Raw genomic sequence first — 23622 nt, 5'->3', positions numbered from 1 at the left:
TTTTTTTTTTTTTTTTTGCAGAGGAATCTGTACACTGACAATTTTACCTCATCTAAACTTTTCTAAAAGTTCGAAAGTTTTATAAAATTATATGATATTATAAAATGAAACAAATCAGTTAAACTGATATATCAAATGTGTTAATTATTATAACTTATGTAAAATAGTTTTGATTTTGTCAGATTGAATAAAATATGCTGGAAATATTCCTGACATCCTACAAGAGAAGAACAAGCAGGAGAAGCTCCAGATGTAACAACAACTGTAATCTTTCTGACATACTATGGTAAATAAATGTTACTAATACATACTATGGACTTTGTTAAAGTGGAGAATGAGGACGTCAGTATCCAGAAACATGCAAAATGAAACACGATCCTGAGGAACAAACAGGTTGGTGTCCATTCTTGATTCTTCATTATTATTGACTACTGAGGAACATTTTTCAACAGATTATATTATATCATATTATCAAAGATTACATATAGGCCTACAGTTACTTTTTGCTTTTGTACTTGTTTTAATTAAGATGATTTAATGTTCATTTTTAGACTTGATGGAAGTAAAAGTGGAAAGGGAAGAACTAAATGAAGAAAGAAACCACTTCACTTTCACTTGCTCTCAGTGTGAAAAGAGTTTCGTGCAAAAAAGGGAAGCTTACGACGAATCATAGAATTCACAGAGGAAAGAAACCGTATCATGACTAACTATACAGATTAAAAAATTGTCCCTCAAAAAATCCAATAATAAAAGTGAAAAGCCAAAATACCAAAACAGACCAGAATATTGCCTCAGCATGTCCAGTATTTTATAAAGTTGCTGTGGAATGCCCCCCAAAAAATAAATAAAAAATAATGGTTTGATTTTTCTGATTTAGAGGAAACTAGGCTATCTCCATAAATAGTTTAATCGCATGGTTCAAACTGTGTTTGTTTTCTTACTGTCTGTGTTTTAACACATCACTGGATATCCTGTGGATTTGCGTTTGTTATTTGGCCTTAATATATTTATTTTAAACTATAATACTTTGTAGACTAAACTACAAAAGGGTCTTTTGGTCTTTGAGGTTTCTGTTTACGGAGTCATTCAGCGCTCCCTGGAGGAAGAATCGGAGTGTTTGCTGCTCAATGCGACACCCGCATGCGCCGTACGGCAGATGTTTACTACAGTTCTGCACACGTTTGCGGCAGCAACATGGCAGTGGACAGCGTAAGGATCTTTTGTAAATAAATGCTAAATTCATACCTGTCCGTTTAATATTTAGTGTTTAGGTATAATTATAATAATGAGTAATTATTATTACAAGCACTTGCCTTCATTTTTACTGCACTAACTTACAGTGCCGAGAATATCGTGTCATCTTATTTTAAGTTCAAGTCTATTTTAAATACATACATGAAGGATTTACTTCATTGATCGCTTTGGTCATCAATGTATGTTCTACTTTTCTAATTAAGTAGATTATAAAATAACGTATATATATATATTTACATTTAACCCTAATTTTAACACGATTCCTGTTATTCCATGCTGTTTTTCGTTAAATAATACACTATGGCATTTTTAATATTTGTGTGCAGATTAAATAAAGATGCTGTCAGCACTGCATTATTTTAGTTTTATTCAATTTCAATATATTGTTTCCTAGAAGAGCATAAGAGCATCAGTCAGTTAAATTTGTTGTAGACAAACATGAAGATCGGTTGTTATTTATACTTCTATATTATGCTGTTATTTTTTTATTTTTTTTTTTTTTACATTACTTGGTTACAGTTTCTTCAAATTTTGGTTGATAGAAGGAATCTCAGAATGAGTTATAATGAAGAAAGATTATAGTTTTTGTGGTATTGTTTTTTTTAAATCAGTAATTTATGTTTCTTCTCTTTGGTCTTTATGTTTCAGAGTGATCACAGCCCTTCCTAAATAATTCAGCAATAAATGCTGGGAATATTCTCATCATCAAGGCTGGAAGTGCATCTAAACAAGCAGGAGAAACTCCAGGTGTATCTGTGTGCCGTACTATAGTAAAGATGGAGTTTATTAAAGAGGAGATTGAAGACATGAGTGATCCAGAACCATCCAGAATAAAACATGAAGATACTGAGGAACAAATAGGTTGGTGTCCATTCTTGATTCTTCACTGTTGACTGCTATTAAAGACATTTCTCCCTATCCAACTTATTTTTCAACGTGGAAGTAAGCTATTTTCTGTGAATTGACTTGAAGAATAACAAAGTGCATTAAACAGTAATACTATTTGCGCCACTGTTTAAAATTCTGACAATACATAAAATAAGAAACACCAGTTTACAATATCAAGCAGCAAAACAAGCTGTTTTGTACTGCTAAATATAACTGGAAGCAAATGACTGCGGAAGATGCGTTTCCTGGATATAGAACCTTTTTGGCATAAAAGGTTCTTTAAAATGGAGTCAAGAACACTAGAGTTCTATATAGAACCCCATTGAACCTTTTTTAAAAACTGTTGAATGCTTGAATTTGATTGGTTGACGAACATTCTAAGGTGTGCAATTGAGTAATGAAGTAGTTCCAGCAGGTTTTGACCGCATTACAGCTCCATATCACTTCGCCAAATTATTTCAGTTACTTCAAAGGTCCTTACAGCTGACAACAGCAAAAGAACAAAAACCCACAATGACACCGACCAAACAAAAAAAATATAGTAAACAATAGAATAAAAATGACCAATTATTTCCATGTTTGGAAAATAATTCTCTCTGTTTCTCGACTCAAACGCACATACATACAGTACGGACACACACTCGCACAGAAACGTGTTTTCAGCGCTGCTCTGATAATTTTATCTGTAAAATAGTTTAACAACTTAAAAGTTACATGACGTCTCTCACTAGTGAGGAAATAACGGCGCTGTTCTTGAAGCCGATAAACTTCGAGTTTCACTATTACCGTAAAACTTCAAATAATAGCCCGGGCTTTTATTTTCCCAAATCGCCGAACTGCACCGGCTTGTATTTGAGACAGGCGTCTATATGAGACAGGCCTTTAATTTAGAGTTGAGATGAGCATGACAGTAGGAGGTTACCATATCTGTGTTTGTGTTTAACAGATCAGTTAATGTAAGAATTAGCCTACTATATTTCCGTATGTCTAAAGGGGGTTCGCACACCAGACGAGAAGCGCAGCGCCACGTCTTTAAAATTCGAACACATTATTCTCTATGAGTGTACATTGTCTCAAATCGTCGTTAATGTATATACTGACTTCACCCTGTGCGGTGTGCGACCCCCTTTAGATTATTGGCAGTATAAAAAAACTAAACGATGTGACAGCCATGGGCTGAACAATACAAGTTACCGGTAATATCCATCGAGCCTATGAACTAGTTGCCAGAAACACATCAACAAGAAAGAATGAAGGCTACCCTGTAAAACAACTGCAATCATGTGATGCAGAATGGCCCTATTCATCACTATCATCATCACCGCGATCCTCAACTACAAGTTCATTGGCGAATTCCTCCTCCACTTCTCCCTCTCCGGCCTCCGCTAACTCTGCCTCCGCTAACTCTGCCTGCCTTGCTTGCGCTAACAGCTCCCGCCCAGATGCGTAGCGCTCTCTTGCGTGCGCAATCTGCTCCATAGAACTGGCTTAAACAGACGATCTGACGGGTTTAGAAGATTAAATACAACCCGAAACTAAAAAACAGACCGGGCCTCTATTTGAGACCGGCCTTTATTTATCCAAACCTGTCGTCACACCAGGCGTGTAAAAGAGACAGGCGTCTATTTGGGACTCGGCTATTATTTGAAGTTTTACGGTAGTAGAGACGCTGATGCTGAACGCTGTTGAGAGACTGAGGTAATTCACACACACTTAATCTCACTCTCTCTCTCTAATAACTGCATGGGTCTGCTATCAGTGGCTCAAACCTCCGTTACGAGCTCTTGAATGACGTTTTGGAGGCGTGGGATGAGATGCGTAAGAAATTAGTCCCACACACAAGAGTGATTTAAGGTCAAAAACCTGACAAACGTCTTGAAATACAACATCTGACTAAATCTTGAGGTGTGGTAACCATAGTATAAGCGTAATAACTGACTCCGTTCCATTGAGTTATTAGAAAATAATGCACACCCGAGGCGGTGATGCGGCCACAGAGGCCATCGTCAATATAGCAGTTCAATACCAGATATGTTTGTCATCACATTGAAGATTACATACAGATATGTGACCCTGGACCACAAAACCAGTCACATGGGTCAATTTTTGTAAATTGAGATTTATACACCATATGAATAAATAATCTTTCCATTGATGTGTGGTTTGTTATGATCGGACAATATTGGTCGAGATACAACTATTGAAAATCTGGAATCTGAGGGTGCAAAAAAATCTAAACATTGAGAAAATCTCCTTTAAAGTTGTTCATTTATGTTGGCGATTGTGCAGCGTTCACTCACACAAATACATGTTTTATATATTTACAGTAGGAAATTTACAAAATATCTTCATGGAACATGATCTTTACTTAATATCCTCATGATTTTTAGCATAAAAGAAAAATTTATAATTTTGACCCATACAATGTGTTGTTGGCTGTTGCCACAGATATACCCGTGCGACTCGTGACTGGTGACGTGATCCAGGGTCACATATGTGACTTCTGTTGCTTTATGCTATTAACTTTCTCCCCTTTTGTTTCTCTTTTGATTTGATTTTAATGATTTCAAATGAAAATTTTTAGACCTGAACGAAGTGAATGAAAAAAATAAACCGAATGACGTGGATCCACATTCTGGAAAAATGTGGTCAAAGATTGAGCAGAATTGCGTTCAGGACAGAAGCGAAGCCAAAAACTCCATCACATGCCCTCAATGTGGAAAGAGTTTCACTCGAAGAGGAACTCTTATTACTCACATCAGAATTCACACCGGAGAGCGACCGTACACATGCCATCAGTGTGGAAAGAGCTTCACATACAATAACAACTTTAAGGACCACTTAAGTGTTCACACTTCAGCGAAACCGTACATCTGTCCTCAGTGTGGAAAGAGATTCAAACATAGCAATAACCTGAGGGATCATCACGCAAGACTTCACGTCGGAGAGAGACCTTTCACTTGCCCGCAGTGCGGCAGGAGTTTCATACAAAAAGCCGATTTAAGAAGGCACATACGAATTCACACTGGAGAAAAGCCGTACACATGCCATGAGTGTGGAAAGAGTTTCAGTCAGCCGAATCAACGCAACATTCACCTGCGCTCTCACACTATTACAGTAATGAAACACCCGGACACTCAGAAAGAGAAGCCTCACGTGTGTTCTCTCTGTGGGAAGGGTTTTTCCCGGCTGAGCCATTTAAACGAGCACCAGAAAACACACACCGGCGTGAGGGATCACGTGTGTTTGGAGTGCGGGAAGAGCTTCATTAGAGTCGGACACTTGAACGCACACTTGAGGATTCACACCGGAGAAAAACCTTACAAGTGCTCCCACTGTGAGAAGCGTTTCAGCCGAGCGGGATGCCGGAGAGCACACGAGCGAGTTCACACCGGAGAGAAGCCGTTTCACTGCACTCAGTGCGAGAAGAGCTTCAGCCGATCGGGGGGGTTGTTTAAACATAAAAAGCGCTGTCCAAAGTTGTCACCGTGAGCAGAACTCATATTCACATCAGAAGTCAAACTTGCGATTCGGAAAAGCCAAATGTGGAGTCAAGGTGTCGTGTTGTTCATCACAGGTAATTTATGCGATGTAATCTTATTAAAGCGTAACTCTCGCCAAAATGCAACCTAGGGTCTTTTTGTGAATCTACCCGAGGCAAACTTTCGTTTAAAGGCATAATTAGGATGGAAACGCCACTTTTAAGTTTGACCGTATTTTCGTTTTCGGTCAAATTGCCTTGTGAATGGGAGTGAATGGGGCACAACTATGATAGCATCAAAATCGCTATTTGAATCGCTATATGAAACTTTGCTCTCAGTATCACCAGAGGCTCTACACATGAACTCCAGCATTGAGAACAGTGTTTGTGTTCACAGAGTTTACTAAAGAGAAAGATTTTGAACAACTCACTGTAAATGTGTCCGCCGGCATTTTGTCAGTCAAAAATAGAGTAAAAAATTGCGAGTAAATGTCTGATGACAGAATTTCATTTTTGGGTGAACTATCCCTTTAATTCAGAGATCTTATGTGTTGCTAGTTTGATTTTCTTTCTTTAAGGGATGTAATAATAATAATATGAAAGGAGCTATTAATAACTGCTATTTTCCATATTATAAAAGTGCATAGTGACCTTTTATTGGTGATTTTATTGCATGCCATTTGTTTTTTGATTGGACATTTAACAACATTGAATTTCCTACCTAGACAAACAGATATATTTTTGGGGTTTGGGAATGACATATTTGATGTGTTATTCATACGTTCTTTCCCATACTTATGTTTTTGTTTTTTATTTTACATTTATCGGTTTCAGTTTCTTCAATATGACATATAAGGAGGGTCTCATAGTGAGTTATAATAAAGACATTTCGTCTTTGCGGGATTTGTTATTATTTCTTTGCCGAAAGAAATTTAAATTTCTTTTAATTTTTTTGTTATTCTTTCATCTTAATGTGTCAAGCAAAAAAGTGCTTATCATTGATTTAAAATTCTGCTTGTTCATTGTTTTTTCTCAATCAAAATAAAAGTTGTATATTTGCATAGAAGCGATTTTGGCATCTTAATTTGTATAAATGTGCAAATAGACATGTGACCCTGGTCACATGGGTTAATTTTTGGAAATTAAGCTTTATACATCATCTGAAAGCTGAATAAATAAGCTTTCCATTGATGTGTGGTCTGTTATGATAGGACAATATTTGGTCGAGATACAACTATTGTAAATCTGGAATCTGAGGGTGCAAAAAAATCGAAACATTGAGAAAATCTCCTTTAAAGTTGTTCATTTATGTTGGCGATTGTGCAGCATTCACTCACACAAATACATGTTTTAGGTAGGAAATTTACTAAATATCTTCATGGAACATGATCTTTACTTAATATCCTCATGATTTTTGGCATAAAAGAAAATAATTTTGTTATTACCCATACAATGTATTGTTGGCTTTTGCCACAGATATACCCGTGCGACTTGTGACTGGTTTTGTGGTTCAGGGTCACATATATATATATAATATAAATAAATATAATAATATATATATATATAAACACATTATGTAAACAAAAACTTTCAAGTTAGATACGATTAAATATATACACTCCTAAACAAAATCTTAAGACCGGGGGAAACATTGCAAGTATTCGCATTTCGCGCTGGTGGATCATAACCAGGTTGTAAGTGTCACAGTGTCTGGGTTTGTTCCCTGGGTCACCACTAGATGTCCTCCTTCCCCACGGTGTCTGTCACAATTGAACTACATTCCCCGCGATCCTTGTCTCTTCATTGCACTCAGCTGTCCCTTGTCACTCATTATTACACTCAGCCAATTCCCCATTAGCATTGTCATTCACCTGTGTATTTATACCCTGTCTGTTTAGTATGTGTTACGGAGTCCTTGTTGTATGTCACTGCACTTTTGAAGTCTGTTTTCCTTGCCTGTTCTTGTATTATTTCTTGTGTTTGGATTGGAATATATGGATTTTGACCCCCTGCTTGGATGACTACGAGATTGGATTACATTTAATAAACTACTGCTATTGGATCCTCCTGTTCCCCGTGTGTGTTCGTGACAGAAAGTACTGCTTCAAAATGGCAAAAGAAGAAACAGGAGCAAGAGACAAAAAATATAGAGTAGGCAATTTATTGAAAACTGGCTGATCATCATCAGCTGATCAAAAGTTTAAGACCATAGCCCAAAAATAAACCCACAACAGAACTAAAAGTGTAAAAAAAGGACTCTGTAGTGAGTAGCCTCACCGTTCTTGTTGATCACTTCAAACACTCGTTCCGGCATGCTTGATGCGACTGTTTGCGCGTCGCTTGATAAACTGAAGGTTGAGCCACTGGTCACTTGGACTATTTGAAACATTGTCTTTACTAACTTTCTGGGCTGGCAAGTTTCAATAACAGAGAAGCCTATGGAGAAGTGATCCAGCTCTCAGATTCAATCAGAAATATCTTTTTTGTGTGTGTGTTGTGAAGATGAACGAAAGTCTTATGAGGTTGGAACAACATGAGGGAGAGGAATTACTGACAGAATTTACATTTATGGGTGAACTAACCCTTTAAATCATATGTTACATGTGTCTTACATGCAATGTCAAGTCATCTTCATTTATATAGCGCTTTTAACAATGTAGATTGTTTCAAAGCAGCTTTACAGAGATAAACGTATAATTTATGGTAACAGAGATTGTTTTGGCTTTATAGCGGTTCTTTAATAAAGTTATTTTCCAGCTAAAGTTAGTTTTGATTGATTCGCTTCTGTCGCAACGATCATTTGTTATTAAATTAGGGTCCGCTAAGACGACACCATTCTCTCTACACAGACTTTAAACGCGAACCTGTGAGAAACGCTGATGGCGTTCACATGCGCATTAAGAATTGGTTCTATAGTTATGTGCGTTTGAATGTGCGCAGGTTTGTAATTCCCTACAGACCAAGCCTAAACAAAGTACTAGGCCCGTATTCATAAAGAATCTTAATGCAAAGAGTAGCTCCTAGTGACAAAATTCTAAGAAAATTCTTAGAAATGTGGGCGTTTACTCTTAAAATTAAAGAAAAAATCCTAGTAAAGAAAAAAGTAATTCAGAAAGCATCTTAACCCTTAAAAGAGGTCTTAAGGTCAAAATTGTTAGGAGCACAGATGAGGACTTTTAAGAGGCTTAAGAGTTTCTTTAGCAGAGGAGAAAATGGCAGAAAGACGAAGAGGGAGAAGAAATGTGTTGCAGACAATGGATGACAGTGAGTTAATAAGACGCTATAGATTAGATAGTGCAGGGATCATGTTTGTGACTGATCTTATTAGAGACACGCTAACATCTCCGACACAGCGCAGAAATGTCATAGCGCCTGAAATGAAAGTAATCACTACATTACGTTATTTGGCAACTGGGAAAATGCAACATTGCAGCAGTGATGATCTGGGTCTGTCACAACATTCTGTAAGCAGAGTGATCACACACACAATTACAGCACTTTCAGAACCTCTTATTGTGTCGCAGGTCATTTCGTTTCAAATATAGGAAATGAACAGCATGGTAAATAAAATATAAAGATTTATATACACATATATAGTGTGTGTGTGTGAGAGAAAACGGTCAAATAGGAAAAATTACGCATGTAAGTTCAAAGTGAAGGCTTAGAATAGACCCTATACTTAAAATCACTCTTTTTTTCCTTCTTGGACAACCAATCACAGTCTTCAAAAGATTGTGTCATACATAGCAACGGGGTCAACCCCGCCTCCTCCCTAAGATGAAAGTTTTTGTCTTTTCCTTACTCAGAGTTGCTCTCAGATCGGTCCCGAATCGCTCTTAAGCTATAACACTTTTAGACTCCTACGTAAAAGTTTTTAAGCTAAATTAAGAGTTTTCTGAGAGGATTCTTAGAATCTTTATGAATACGGGCCCTGGACTTTCCTTATAAATTGTGATACAGAATTTTATTTTACTTTGTCACTTCGGGGCAAAATACATGTCTGTGAATGTATTGGCAGTGGAAAGTCTCCGCACTTGTTCTGCAGCAGCGTAGCCAAAGCCAAACACATGAACATTGCCATATCCATTCCCACACCAATCTCTTTTACGCTGCTTGGGAGAAACACACTCAGCTCATCCACACGGACATGAAAACACCTTCTCACTGTGATGATTTCTTGCAATGCTTTTTAATATGAGTGATAAGATTTGTCAGCTGAGAGAAACTCCTCCCACAGTTCGGGCAGTGGTACGGCTTCTCTCCGGTGTGAACTCGCTCGTGGACCTTCAGCGAGCCGGACTGAGTGAACCTCTTGTCGCAGTGCGAGCACTTGTAAGGCTTTTCCCCCGTGTGAATCCTCTGGTGCTCCTTCAGTCGTTTAGCCGTGGTAAAAGTCTTGCCGCACTCGAAGCACACGTGATCTCTCTCACCCGTATGTCTTTTCTGGTGCTCTTTAAAGTTGCCCGGCCATATAAAACTCTTTCCGCACAACGAGCACACGTACGGCCTCTCGTTCGTGTGGACCTTCAGGTGGTTTTTCAGGATGGATGAGGAAGTAAAACCTTCTCCACAATGAACGCAGCTAAAAGGCTTCAACCCGGAATGAGAGTGCAGATGATTACTGAGGCTGTGCGCCCACTTGAACGTCTTTCCGCAGTGATGGCACTTGAACGGTTTCTCTCCAGTGTGCACCCTAATGTGATCCCTAAGGCCTTTCTTGCACGTCAAGCCCTTTCCGCATTGAGGGCAGATGAACAGCTTCTCCCTGGAGTGGATCCTCACGTGAACCTTGAGGTTGTTTTTAAACGTGAAACTCTTTCCACACTGGTGGCACATGTACGGTTTCTCTCCGGTGTGAGTTCGCACGTGATACTTCAGGCTCTCTTTACGCGTGAAACTTTTCCCGCAGTGGTGGCAGCTGAACGGTTTCTCTCCCGTGTGAATTCGTAAATGCTCCTTAAGGCTGTCTCTTCGCGTGAAGCCGTTTCCGCACTGAGGACACGTGAAGGAGTTTTTGGCTTCGCTTCTCTGAGTTTCGCTCTTCTCAGTCTTTGAACATGTTTCTTCAGCTATTAAAGATTCCTGATATGGATGTTTCTCCTCCACCTCATTCAGTTCTTCACTTTCTTCTTCTTTTATGTCTGTCAAGACACAAAAAACATAATACATACCAAATCAGTTCAATAAACAAATGCATCATGTATGTGATGTGCTAGAATTAGATTGTCATTCTCATTCAACTCCATATAATCAAGGTTAAAATCATTTAAATATTTTTTGTGTAATTTTTTTTTGCGAACAACGAACGTTCTCAGAACTTTAGCTAATGTTCAGACAAGGTTCTCTCAAAGTTGAGAACAAATGTTCTTCCAGTAATGTTAATATAACATCTGTTCAGAGTCCCATTGCACGTTTTGATGTAAACGGCACTAAGTTTTAACTCCTGCCGGTTCTAAAACTCGAACCCTACACAAGTCCGACTATCTAACCATCAGGCCACAACTTAGAATCAGGGATAAAATTAAAGGAGTAGTTCACTTTTAAAAAAACTTTTGCTGATAATTTACTCACCCCCATGTCATCCAAGATGTCCATGTCTTTCTTTCTTCAGTCGAAAAGAAATTAAGGTTTTTGATGAAAACATTCCAGGATTTTTTTCCATATAATGGACTTCAATGGGACCCAAATGGTTCAAGGTCCAAATGACAGTTTCAGTGCAGCTTCAAACGATACCAGGCGATGAATAAGGGTCTTATCTAGCGAAACGCTCGGTAATTTAAAAAATAAATAAAAAGTTTAAGTTTTATAAGCGCAAATGCTCGCCTTGCTCTGTTCAGTGATGCGCGTTCGTGACGTCACGTAATACGCAATTACGTTGAAAAGGTCACGCTTTTCTGTCCTGACGAAAATTTTCTTTTAGGCTTTTTAATATTAAAACACTGATACGCACACAAAATGGGCATTTTAAACGATAAACTGACACAAAGACATTTGAATATGTGTATATGGCCCTCCTTCCGCACATTTGTAAACACTGACTCGGTACTTCCGCCTACGTCAAGCGTGACCTTTTCAACGTAATTGCGTATTACGTGACGTCACGAACGCGCATCACAGAACAGAGCAAGGCGAGCATTTGTGCTTATAAAACTTAAACTTTTTATTTATTTTTGAAATGACCGATCGTTTCGCTAGATAAGACCCTTATTCATCGCCTGGTATCGTTTAAAGCCCTTTGAAGCTGCACTGAAACTGTCATTTGAACCTTGAACTGTTTGTGGCCCATTGAAGTCCATTATATGGAGAAAAATCCTGGAATGTTTTCATCAAAAACCTTAATTTCTTTTCGACTGAAGAAAGAAAGACATGGACATCTTGGATGACATGGGGGTGAGTAAATTATCAGCAAAAGTTTTTTTTAAAGTGAACTAATCCTTTAAATTCACAGCATTCACTTCTGCTCACATATTTAAAGGCCGCTATTGGATCATTGAGGGTAAAAGTCATAATATGCAACTATACGCATTACTTTACAGAAGGTTTACGACCTACAAGCTACTTTCTGCCTGAACAAATGGTGCAACCGAATAAAGTACAGAGTTAGTTCCAAAATAGCTAGTAGTTACTAAGACTCTAACATGGTCTTTAAACCAAAGAACTTACGAACGGCTGGTGCAACCCTTCCCCGGTCTTAATAATGTTCTCAAAACATAAGAACAAAATACTTTTTGTGTAATTTTTTTTGCGAACAAAGAATGTTCTCAGAATTTTAGCTAATGTTCAGACAAGGTTCTCTCAAAGTTGTGAACAAACGTTCTTCCAGTAATGTTAATATAACTAGTTATTCAGGTCCCTTTGTACGTTTTGACGTAAACGGGCACTAAATTTTAACTCCTGACGGTTCTAAAACTCGAACCCTAAACATTGTTTTTTTTTTATACGATTGTTAAGAGAAGATTCCGACAAACTTACAACTAAAACAACTTTTTTGTTATGCTGAACACAAAAGAAGATATTTTGAAGAATGTTGATAACCAAATAGTTTATGAACTTCATTGACTTGCATAGTATTTTTTCCCCCACACTATGGAAGTCATCAGCTGTTTTGTTACCCATATCTTCTTTTGTGTTCAGCAGAAGAACGAAACTCATACAGGTTTGGGACAACTTGAGGGTGAGTAATTGATGATAATTCTTGGGTGAACTATCCCTTTAAAGAACTGAAATTTCATAGTTTTGCAAAATATTCTTAGTCATATTTTTGTTAGCTGGGTATTTACCTATGATTGCTTAAATTCAGCCACCAAATTCTGAAGCTTTGGCACATTAATGTTCCTCCACCATCAATAATGAAGAATCAAGAATGGACACCAACCTATTTGTTCCTCAGCATCTTCATGTTTTAATCTGGATGTTTCTGGATCCCTCATGTCTTCAATCTCCTCTTCGACAAACTCTGTCTTTACTATGGTATACATAGTAAATATATTTCACTTTTTACACCTGCTTGTTTGTTCCTCTCTTGTAGGATGACAGTTGATGTATGATCTTGTCTGCCAAAATCAAAAATAATACAAGTTAATACACGTGTCTGTCTTATTTTACAATTTTATCTCACAGTTATTGAATTCCTGTCTTACTTTCATTATTTATCTTTGCATTTAAGAGCATACTTTGGCTTGAATCCGAAAAATTAATAATATATGATGTCTATAATACTCTGTGATTTTAACACAACATATTCAAAATCCCAGTGATACTATTGCTAGTCATAATTTATGCTGATTATATTCCAGTGATAACAGCTAACAGTAGATCATAATAATAAATGCATGAATTAATCTCATGACATTAACCCCAAAAGGCTTAATTTACACGCATATAATTAATTACACTGATACTGACAAATGTTACAGTAAGAGCTCAGATGTAAACAGATAACTGTTATTTTAAAGTGTTTATTTGTTTTACCTTTTGTAGTCTTTGTTCTCTCTCTCGTCTCGCGTCCCGATTTTGTGCATTTAATGCCTTTTGCGATTTAAACTGGCATCACACGATTTCATAATGCTAATGCTCTCGACTGTCGTGAACACCTTCCGTACTATGCCTGTTTTTTTATTATTATTATTAATGCGTTTTAACAATGCATGGAATTTTTGTTCGTATCTCACATAGTTCGAAAACATTGTTTTTAAATTATTATAATATGGTTGAAATGTCTAAAAACGTCCTTGAATTTGAATGCACCTTGCTTAGGTTTTGAGAATTCAGCGGCAGCGCCCCCTGGAGGAAAACAAGCGAGCAGCATCTGTCGCATTACGGTAGATGTTTACGACAGTAGGATTCGCGCTTTGCGGCAGCATCATGGCAGCGTTCGGTGTGAGTTTTGAGAGCTCAAGCAGCATTAAATCTAGAAAAGAGTCCAAAAGAGAAGAAAGACAGCACGTTTTGCAACAGGTAAAACAAATATACACTTTAAACTAACCTCTAATAACTGATTCAGTCGGATTAAGACTTGAAGACTTACAAGAATTAGAAGCGATTGTTGTTTTAACAGATCTGTTTACATTCATCTCTCATTCATACTTTCATCAATATACCAGTTTATTCTGAATGTATATTTTGTGTCATTTTTGTTTTGTGTCCAGATGTCTTATAGCTGGTTTCATAAATGATCCTTCAACATCTTAGCTGATTTATGTATCATTTTTGCCGATATTTGTCAATGTTTTGCTTCATTTATTACGAACATCGATGCCGTGAGTTTATTTATTTATTTATTTATAAAGCACAATTTATTACAACAGTTGTGCTGTACAAAGAACTTAAATATAATATTAATGATACATAGATACATAATACAACAATAGCATACATATACAAATACACACACACAAAAAAAACATAATGATTTTAATTAATTTAATTTAGTAAACAGTAAACACACTTAGTAATTTCAGATTTAACATTAAAGCAAGTGTCATTAATTTTAAAAAAGATGGCCAAGCCCACAAAATAATTCATAATGACCTTATAGCATTGTCTTTGGTTATCAAACGTTAATGTTGTGTAAACTTGAGAAGAACTGACGTTATACATCATCAAATACACATCGACTTCATACACTATAAAACACCACTGTAAAGTTTTGATATAATTTAATCATACCAAATTAAATATTCTCAGAATTGAAATGAAATCAGTATGTTTCACACAATATTCAAAGCATAATCTAAAAAAATAAAATAAAAATTCTTCCATTGACAAAGATGTCAGTATGCTTTTTAAAATTGGGACATATCTGTTAATTGGCCAAGCTGTCACAATCATCATCATCTCAAAATAGCATTATGATGAATGATTAAAGGCTCCCACGCACTACAAGATAATGAGCACAATTCTCCCCTTCTGACACTCCTAGGTAAAGGTAAAGGTTTTCCTGTGGTATGGTGTGTGTTAGGAGTGACTGAATCTGCTCAGAAGAACGTCAGGGCCACACCAATCTCAAATCATAAATACTTAATATGTTGCATACATAGTTATGATCAGAGATCAGTTGTGTTGGGGGGAAACCCGAGGCCATTCCTCTTGCCCGTCATCACATCATCCGCCATGTTTGTTTTTCTCAAAAGTCAAGTTTGACTGTGAAAGATTCTGCAAGATTTCCCGTGTTCACAGTCGTGACTGTATTCAGTAATAGGTGATATGTTCCTATACAAAACTGTTAATGTCGACCTGTAGTCAATAATTTTATCCCTTAAAACTAATCTTTGATCACCAAAATGACATATTTAAATGTTTATTTCTTGAAAAAAAAGTCTTCATGCCTTAAAATAGCTTGAATGTAACTCGACACCCTTGCCTCATTTAGTATTAGCGGCTATATGAATATGCAAATGAGCCCCTCCTCCACTCACTCACTCAGCTCAGAGATCCACTGGTTGACGATCACACGTTGATCTGATTGGTTACAAGGTAGTTTGTGACGTCAGAAACACCAGCGATTTCAAAGCGTGTTTTTGAGACTGTCTTTGGTTCACTGCAGTTTTAAGGAGGAAACACTCAGCAATGCTGTCGACTTATGAATTTACACATGGTTTGACTTAAAGCATATTAAAAACACCACATAGACACACAAACAACATTAAAAGCTGGATTTACACCACAGGGGGACTTTAAATCTTTTTTTTTTTTTTTTCATGTTTGTGGTCTCTCACATTGTGAAAATCTGATCGGATTTCAAATTTTTTATGTAGTTTTGGCCAGTTTTTAATCCGCCTAGTTGATATCAGTCAGTCACTAGTTAGTTCTGAGGTGAACCGGCACTAAACTACCTTTAGGGGGCGATACCAGTCCATAGTGCGTTTTCAGTCTGATGAACACAGTCATCCATAAGTGTGAAGTTGGATGATAACATAGTTAATCAATAATAACATATTTGCAATTGATGTTTAGTATACAATATGAGCTATTATGAGAAGAGAACTATTTCTCTAAGCTTCTTTCTTAACATAAAAAAATGATATGCATCACTTTTAAATTTGCATGAAATGTGCAGTCACCTGTAGATGTCCAGTGCTGGTAAAACCCTGTGAATGAGAGCTTTCTCTCTCTCAGTATTTCTGGATAATGTCCAGGTTGATGTTTTCCCTCCTGATGTCTAATGATGATTAGCAGGAGAATATAAACACCACTGATCATCAGCGTTTAACAGGGCGGTAAACTCTGTCCTCGCCTGATAACAGACACAGACAGCGGGTCTATTTAGGTCTATTTGATTTATTTCCTGGCCTTTGAACATTTATTTGAAGTTGCTGTAATTCAACATCATTTCCTTATTTCCTCTTTGGTTTTTTTTTTTTTTTTTTTTTTATTTCTTTGCTTGTGTGATGTTTACTAACTCTAAAACTTCATACACTAAAAATCATTAACACTTTACATTAAGGTCCCATTTATTAATGTAACATGGACTAACAGTTATGAATGCATATGTTACAGTGTGTATTAATCTTTCTTAAAGTTAGTTGATAAAACTACAACTGGACAACTTTTGATTTTAATAATGTTGTGTTAGTAAATGTTATATATAAAATAATATTAATGACGATTAATACATGCTTTAGAAGTAGTTTTCATTGTAAGTTCATGTTTACTAATGTTAACAAATGATACCTAATTGTAAAGTGTTATCAAATCATTGTCTGTAATTGAATTAAAGCCGAAATATAAATTTTAGATGAAATCTTAAATGAAAATCATAAACATTGTCTTGCCAACTAACTGTTACTAAGTACTAAAATGATTAAAACTAATGGAAAAATTAATAGCTAAATAGAAATATTAACAAATACCAATAACAAAAATGACTTAAACTTTAAATAAAATAAAATATAAAAATAAAAGTTAACTTAAATATGATATAACTATATAAATAACACTAAAGTTTCACTGGCGATATTTGACTGTCGGTCTGAAATGTTAGCATATGACACAATATGCATATGTACTGCTTATAAAAATATATGATGTGCTAAAGTATGCGTTATATACTGTGCATGCCTTGTTACATTGCATACAAAAAATGTTTCAAACTCTTAAATAATAAAAATAAAATATATTTTTCCGCAGTGATACCATAGAAGAATCACTTTTGGTTCCTCAAAGAACCTTTCAGTGATCATCAGGTTTTAAAATAACCATTTTTTTTTCTTAGTGGGAAGAACATTTAAAAAAACAAAAAAAACATATTTGGAACTTTTTCATTCTATAAAGAACCTTTTGTGGAATGTAAAAGTTCCATGGATGTTGAAGGTTCTTTATGGAAACATTGATGGCACACAAAAAAACTTTATTTTTAAGTGTTTAGATGACCTTACTAAAGCCCTATTCGGACGGGATTAGCTTTACAGGGGTAGATGGAGTGATGTAACTTTACCACAGGACGTCTGTAATATTAATGGCCAATTCGCACAGGATCAGAGATCTCAGTAAACCAGCAGAAGTGGGAGAGTAACTCGCTTTACACACCGCCGTCACACTCGTGTGTGTGTTACGCTGCTTCCTGATATCACGTGCGCAAACACACATAACCTATATGTATATTGCATAAACAGTTATGTCCGGAGGAACGATGTATTAATGAACTTCAGATTGGATTGTGTTGGTAATAGACACTTATCTAACGCTAAAAGATGTTTCGCCTCTAACAAGTGCTGTCGATCTTCTCTCTGATCTGATGGTGTGTGTGAAACACTTGAGTTTTGCCACAGACTCGTCCCAGCGTCTAGAACGCGACTGATGCTTTTTCAAGCGTCTCCATACTTGAAAAAACGCGGAAAACTACTTTTAAACAGGAAATATTTACGTACATATTGACAGCGGGTCTATCCGCACGGGATCAGGATCACCTGAGGTCATTTTCCCAGACCTTTTTACTGAAGGTAAAAGTCACCGTAATCTTTACTGACATTGTCCGTGATGATCACTGAGATGAGACATTCAGACTGGACTAAAATCACAGAGAAGCTCTGGTGATTATTACTTTACCCCTCCTCTCCATGTTAAACTAGTCCCGTCCGAATACGGCTTAAGTTGTATGTTTAATCCAGCAAGGTCATCTCAGGAAAAAATTTACTTATGTTGCACTTTTTGGCATACTGAAAATATGATCAAAACTAGGTTATTTGGGATATCTGTGCTGTGCAAATTGCAGAAGTATTATCATGCTACTCCAGACGTAGCCATTGGGGTCCAGATCTCAGTACACGCACTGGGTCTGTGTTATCTAGAGATACACCGGCCATAAATCAGAACCGGACTGTTTTATTTTGGCCGATCTCTGTTCCGGACATGCACACAAACTGCTTTGCAAATCAATTCCCAAAATGTCATTTGTGTGGAAATATTAGGAAGCCTGTAAACAGGATGTTAACAGAGACCAGGAGAACGGAGAAAATACTGTATGTGATGCTCAAAATATCGGAAGGAAAATATAAATTATAAATATTGAATTGGGGGTTGGGGGGTTTATAGGAATGTATCTCTGATGGGAACTGACTGTCTTCAGAAAGGTTTTGATGGCATTTTTAAGGCTCGTTCACGCTAAGGACGATAACGATAAAGATATAGTTCTAAAAATCATTTTCAATATTAAAGAATAGCAGAGTCCACACCATAGCTATAACGATAACGGTTAAGAGAAACAATATCGTTGGAATCACTTTCAGATCGATTTTATCCAGCTGATGAACGATAAAAACATTGACAACCAATAATTTAAAGCATGTGCTTATAATAAACAGAACGATATCGTCCGTCCGCTGCTGTGGACACTAATATAGTTATCTTTATAATTAATGTTCTTAATGTAAATGGGCCTTTACCTCCATTTAAAGTAGTGTTTATAAGCGCGGTGGTAACCAAGGAAACCACTGCTTCTCCATAAGCGCCCTCTACTGGCAGAGAGTGAATTTGCCTTTTCATTCAGTCCGTCTGCTGTTTTTGTTTTGTGCTGGTGTGTTATGTTGCGTAATTTCACAAATCTAAAGTCTGTTTTTTGCTTTAAGGGTGTGTTTATACGACAACGACGTAATAAAAAAAAGGGAAACGTTTTTCCTTTTGTGTTTTTCACGTATAGATGACAACGTTGTCAAAACGATCCCCGTTTACACGAATCTGCAAAAACTATTAAAACGCTGTATTATTCATGCCAGGCCTGTAGTTGGCGATGTCACTTTGTAAAGAAACACTAAGGTCTTATAGTGCATGACCTCACTGTTTTCTTTTCAAAAGTTGGTGAACTTTGAAACCCTTTTTTAAAAGTTTGTTTTCAGGCACCCGAAACTTTTGTCATGTCAATGGCCAAAACTCACAAACGGTTTTCTTGCCGTAGCTCGATTCAAAATGGTAAGCTTGTAATAATGTTTTTAACTCCAGTGGTACTGGTGGATTTCCGCGGGAAATTCGAGCATGTCTTTGCGTCATTACGTCACATCTGAACACATAAAGAAGAGTCTCGGCTAGTAGGTGATGAGTGTGAGGATGTTGGAGGTGGAGATTTATAGCCTTTTCTCATAGCACTTGATATAATTAAACTTATCATTTTGATGGCGGACCAGAAAGGTTCAAACGACATTGACAACTGGAGATTCATCCGTTGTAAAACGCAAAAGACTTCCGACTTCGGATCGGCTACAAAAAAAAAGAGACTGCAACCGGCCCATGCGAAAACCAGAGGCGGACAGAGTACACAGCTACATTACTTGAGTAAAAGTACAGATACCCCTTGCTAAATTTTACTCAAGTACAAGTAAAAGTACTACAGTCAGATGTCTACTTAAGTAAAAGTACTAAAGTACTTGTTTTTAAAAGTACTTGAGTATCAAGAGTACAAGAGTACATTTTCTAAATATTGCATTACTACTGCCACAGTGCTTACATTGGTAAACACAGCAAACACTTGAAGCGAAAACTATCATTAACTTGTTCAGAAAATTGGATGCGATATTTTTTTCCCCAGGATGGTAGGGGAAGACTCATGAATATTCATTAGGGAAGTCATCCCTGATTGGTCTGATGACCTACCCCTATCCCCACCCGTCACTGGGGGTCTTATGACCTCCCTAACCCCGCCCTTAAACCTACCCGTCACTGGGGGTCTTATGACCTCCCTAACCCCGCCCCTAAACCTACCCGTCACTGGGGTTAAGACCAGTCAGGGATGACTTCCCTAATGAATATTCATGAGTCTTCCCCTACCATCCTGGTAAAAAAAATATCGCTCCCGGGATGGACCTGCTGCGTCTTCATCCATTGTTTCGTCCATGGTTTCGTCTCTTATCTAAATCTGACCATGGAGTTGACTTTGGCGGAAAGCTGAAGGTGATTGCTGATAGGCTGTCCCAGTCAGTGGCGCCTGCACAATCCAATCACATTTGAGAGGGTTTCCGAGATGTAGTCACGCAATGCTGATGTTGTTAACATTAACAATTTGAGAACAAAGTATAATTTGCACGGTTTGACGTGATATAAGCGATCGTTAGATTTAATCAGCGTGATTTACTGCAATGCTTTTTTTCTCCTTAGTTGGTCAGAACAAAAGTGGAGGTTACCTACTTGTTCAGAAAACATTTTCCATTGAAAATTCTTATGTTGGTCATACTTCCAAAAAGTAGGATCTGTGATTGCGAATGACAGTATCCACACCGGCGGCGACTGACAGCCACACACTCTCCTCAAAACATTGGATTCATCCGCGCTGTGCCGTGCCGAGGCATAACCCACGTAAAGCTGATAATTCCGCTAATTACTGCAATTGCAGATTTCGAACAGAGATGGCGACAAAGAGGAAAAACTACGGACTGCAGCTTTAAGGGGTTAGTTCACCCAAAAATGAAAATTCTGTCAGTAATTACTCTCCCTCATGTTGTTCCAACCGCGTAAGACCTTCGTTCATCTTCGGAACACAAATTAAGATATTTTTTATGAAATCTGAGAGCTGGATCACTCCTCCATAGGCTGCTAGGTGACCGAAACTTGCTGGCCCAGAAAAGTTATTAAAGAGATCGTTAATATAGTCCAAGTGACTACAGTGGCTTAATCTTAAGTATATCAAGTGACGAGAATACTTTTTGTGCGCAAAAACAAACAAAAATAACGACTTTATTCCACTATTCATTTCCTTCTCTCTGGGCCTCGTAGTGTTTTTGCGCAGCGCGTCTGTGTTACACGTCAACACGCATCACACACATGACCAGCGTCGGCCAAATGTGAGCCTACGTGGTGACGTGCAACACAGACGCGCAGCGCAAAAATACTACGTGAACCAACTAGAGGCCCAGAGAGAAGGAAATGAATAGTGGAATAAAGTCGTTATTTTTGTTTGTTTTTGCGCACAAAAAGTATTCTCGTCGCTTGATATACTTAAGATTGAGCCACTGTAGTCACTTGGACTATATTAACGATCTCTTTAATAACTTTTCTGGGCCAGCAAGTTTCGGTCACCTAGCAGCCTATGGAGGAGTGATCAGCACTCAGATTTCATCAAAAATATCTTAATTTGTGTTCCGAAGATGAACGAAGGTCTTACGCGGTTGGAACAACATGAGGGTGAGTAATTACTGACAGAATTTTCATTTTTGGGTGAACTAACCCTTTAAACAAAGAAGAAGAAAATCGTCAGCCGGTATCTGAATCGGCCATTCAGAAGAGCATCACACTCTTCCATCTGTGTTGGGTTTCTCTGTGCACACATTACGCCGGGAAACGACCTGACAAACCTTTATCACCCCAGACAAATATGTAATTAGAATTTAAACAACATGTGATCCTCATCTGCTTTCCTCTCCTGTTTCTGCTTGATTCTCTCTCTGTAGGCGAAAGAGAAGTATGAGAACGAGGAGAGGAGGAAGGCCGAGAGGAAGGCCAGGGGTGAAGACACTTGGATGCTTCCCGATGTTGACCTGCGACTGCAGCAGATTGGCCAGGTCAGAGGTCATACTCATTAAAGATGACGAGAAATGTTCTATTTTTGTTGAGGATGATTCATAAAATAACTTCAGGTTGGTAAGGTTTTTGAAAGAAGTCTCTTCTGCTCACCAAGGCTGTATTTATTTGATTACAAATACTGTAAAAACACTTTATGAATAAAAACTTTATTCCTGTGATCAAAGCTGTATTTCCAGCATCATTACTCCAGTCTTCAGTGTCACATGATCCTTCAGAAATCAGTATAATATGATGATTTGATGCTCAAGAAACATTTCTGATCATTATAAATGTTGAAAACTGCTTCATATTTCTGTGGGAACATTTTATTTTTCAAGATTCTTTGGTGCAGTTTGTTTTTTAACATTATAAATCTGTCACTTTTGATCAATTTAATGCATCCTTACTGAATAAAAGTATTGATTTCTTAAAATTGCTTACTGACCCTTCAAGTTTGAATGGAAATTATAATATAATATAATATAATAAAGTTACCATATCTGATTTGACCAATACACAGACAGGGGAAAATCCTATTGTTCAATAATATAATAAACAGTACATAAAATTTCACGACTTGATATTGCTGTAAATACATGTACATACCATATTGTAAAAGTTAAAATGTTGTCTTTAACGATACATTTGTTCATTTGGTCTCTGTCTCTCATTTCTCGCTTGTGTTTGTTTTTTGCACACAGGAGCATGCAGTGAAAAACAAGAAAAAGAAAAAGGAAAAGAAAGTGAAAAAGGAGAAGAAAGAAAAGAAGAAGAAAGCCAAGAAAGAGAAAAATGCAGGGGAAAATGCATCTTGTGACAGCTCTGAAGTATGTGCTTTAACATCACGTTTACCCCATTTAGCCACATTTTAATGCCAACTGCGTTAAGCGTTTTTTCTCCAGGTATTTCAGGCTGAGTGACTAAAATGTTGCAGTAAATTTCAGTTGCGTTTGCAAGTTGTGGTAGCGTACAACATCGTTTCGTTCCTGAGTTGATCCTTATTTGTTTTCAGGACTCAGAGGACGAGTGGGTGGAGGCCCAGATTCCTTCAGGGGGCGGGGACAAAGCATGGAAGGCGGAGCCTGAGGCCACGCCCACATCTACAGTGGCCAGTACTAACCAAGTAAGATCCCAGTCTATGTTTGGGATAATGTACATCCAGCCGGTTGTTCTCTCAGAATAAACCCGACAGGGTGATCAGGAGGGTCTTGCGTGAGCCAGAAGGGGTTTATTCTGAGATAACAATCGGCTGGATGTACATTATCCCGCTCATTACACGACTACTTGCCACATAAGTAAATAATTAGACACAAAATATAGATCTGAGTTGAAATATTGTATTAGCTCTTTAAACGCGGAGAGAGCAGTTGCTAGCGCGGCGAGTTCAAAGTAGACGGACATTTAAGGGATACGGTATACAGTCAAACCACTTATTACACAGCATTTCACCACATAGATAATTACGGAGATAAGAGATATTGATTTCAGATTAAACTGTTTTAAAATCGTACCTG

General features: G+C 37.4%; 2 protein-coding genes across 3 annotated transcripts in view; one reads left to right on the top strand and one right to left on the bottom strand.

The window, feature by feature from the left end:
- The first annotated feature begins 17 nt into the window (after window positions 1-17).
- cwf19l2 (CWF19 like cell cycle control factor 2) overlaps window positions 18-23622 on the top strand; it is a 45866-nt gene continuing 22261 nt past the window's right edge. Inside the window, exons 1-6 of one of the 2 annotated variants that reach the window (XM_084126280.1) lie at window positions 18-393; window positions 1067-1209; window positions 1903-2115; window positions 21997-22107; window positions 22810-22935; window positions 23121-23231. In XM_084126280.1, the coding sequence (XP_083982406.1) occupies window positions 22066-22107; window positions 22810-22935; window positions 23121-23231 (279 nt within the window). In that variant the 5' untranslated portion in view covers window positions 18-393; window positions 1067-1209; window positions 1903-2115; window positions 21997-22065. Of the gene's footprint in view, window positions 394-1066; window positions 1210-1902; window positions 2116-13935; window positions 14081-21996; window positions 22108-22809; window positions 22936-23120; window positions 23232-23622 lie in introns of those variants that run through there. The other variant, XM_084126279.1, reaches the window with a different exon arrangement.
- On the bottom strand, window positions 7769-13908 carry LOC311090768 (uncharacterized protein). The gene is made up of 3 exons (XM_084126281.1): window positions 13595-13908; window positions 12999-13176; window positions 7769-10764 (listed from the first exon to the last, which is right to left on the bottom strand). Exons 2-3 carry the CDS (start codon window positions 13099-13101, stop codon window positions 9785-9787), a joined length of 1083 nt encoding a protein of 360 aa, XP_083982407.1. The 5' UTR covers window positions 13102-13176; window positions 13595-13908; the 3' UTR covers window positions 7769-9784.

This window comes from Abramis brama, assembly GCF_963993115.1.
Source record: "Abramis brama genome assembly, chromosome: 10".
NCBI lineage: Eukaryota > Metazoa > Chordata > Actinopteri > Cypriniformes > Leuciscidae > Abramis > Abramis brama.
Note: the sequence above shows the minus strand (reverse complement) of the source record. Positions and strands in the feature narration are given on the sequence as shown.

Bases quoted from the DNA above. Each gene is read 5' to 3' on its own strand.
- LOC311090768 (XM_084126281.1), bottom strand. From the start codon at position 13,101: ATGTATACCATAGTAAAGACAGAGTTTGTCGAAGAGGAGATTGAAGAC. The intron at 10,765-12,998 runs GTTGGTGTCCAT...GTGTCTTGACAG, and splicing joins AGATGCTGAGGAACAAATAG to ACATAAAAGAAGAAGAAAGT.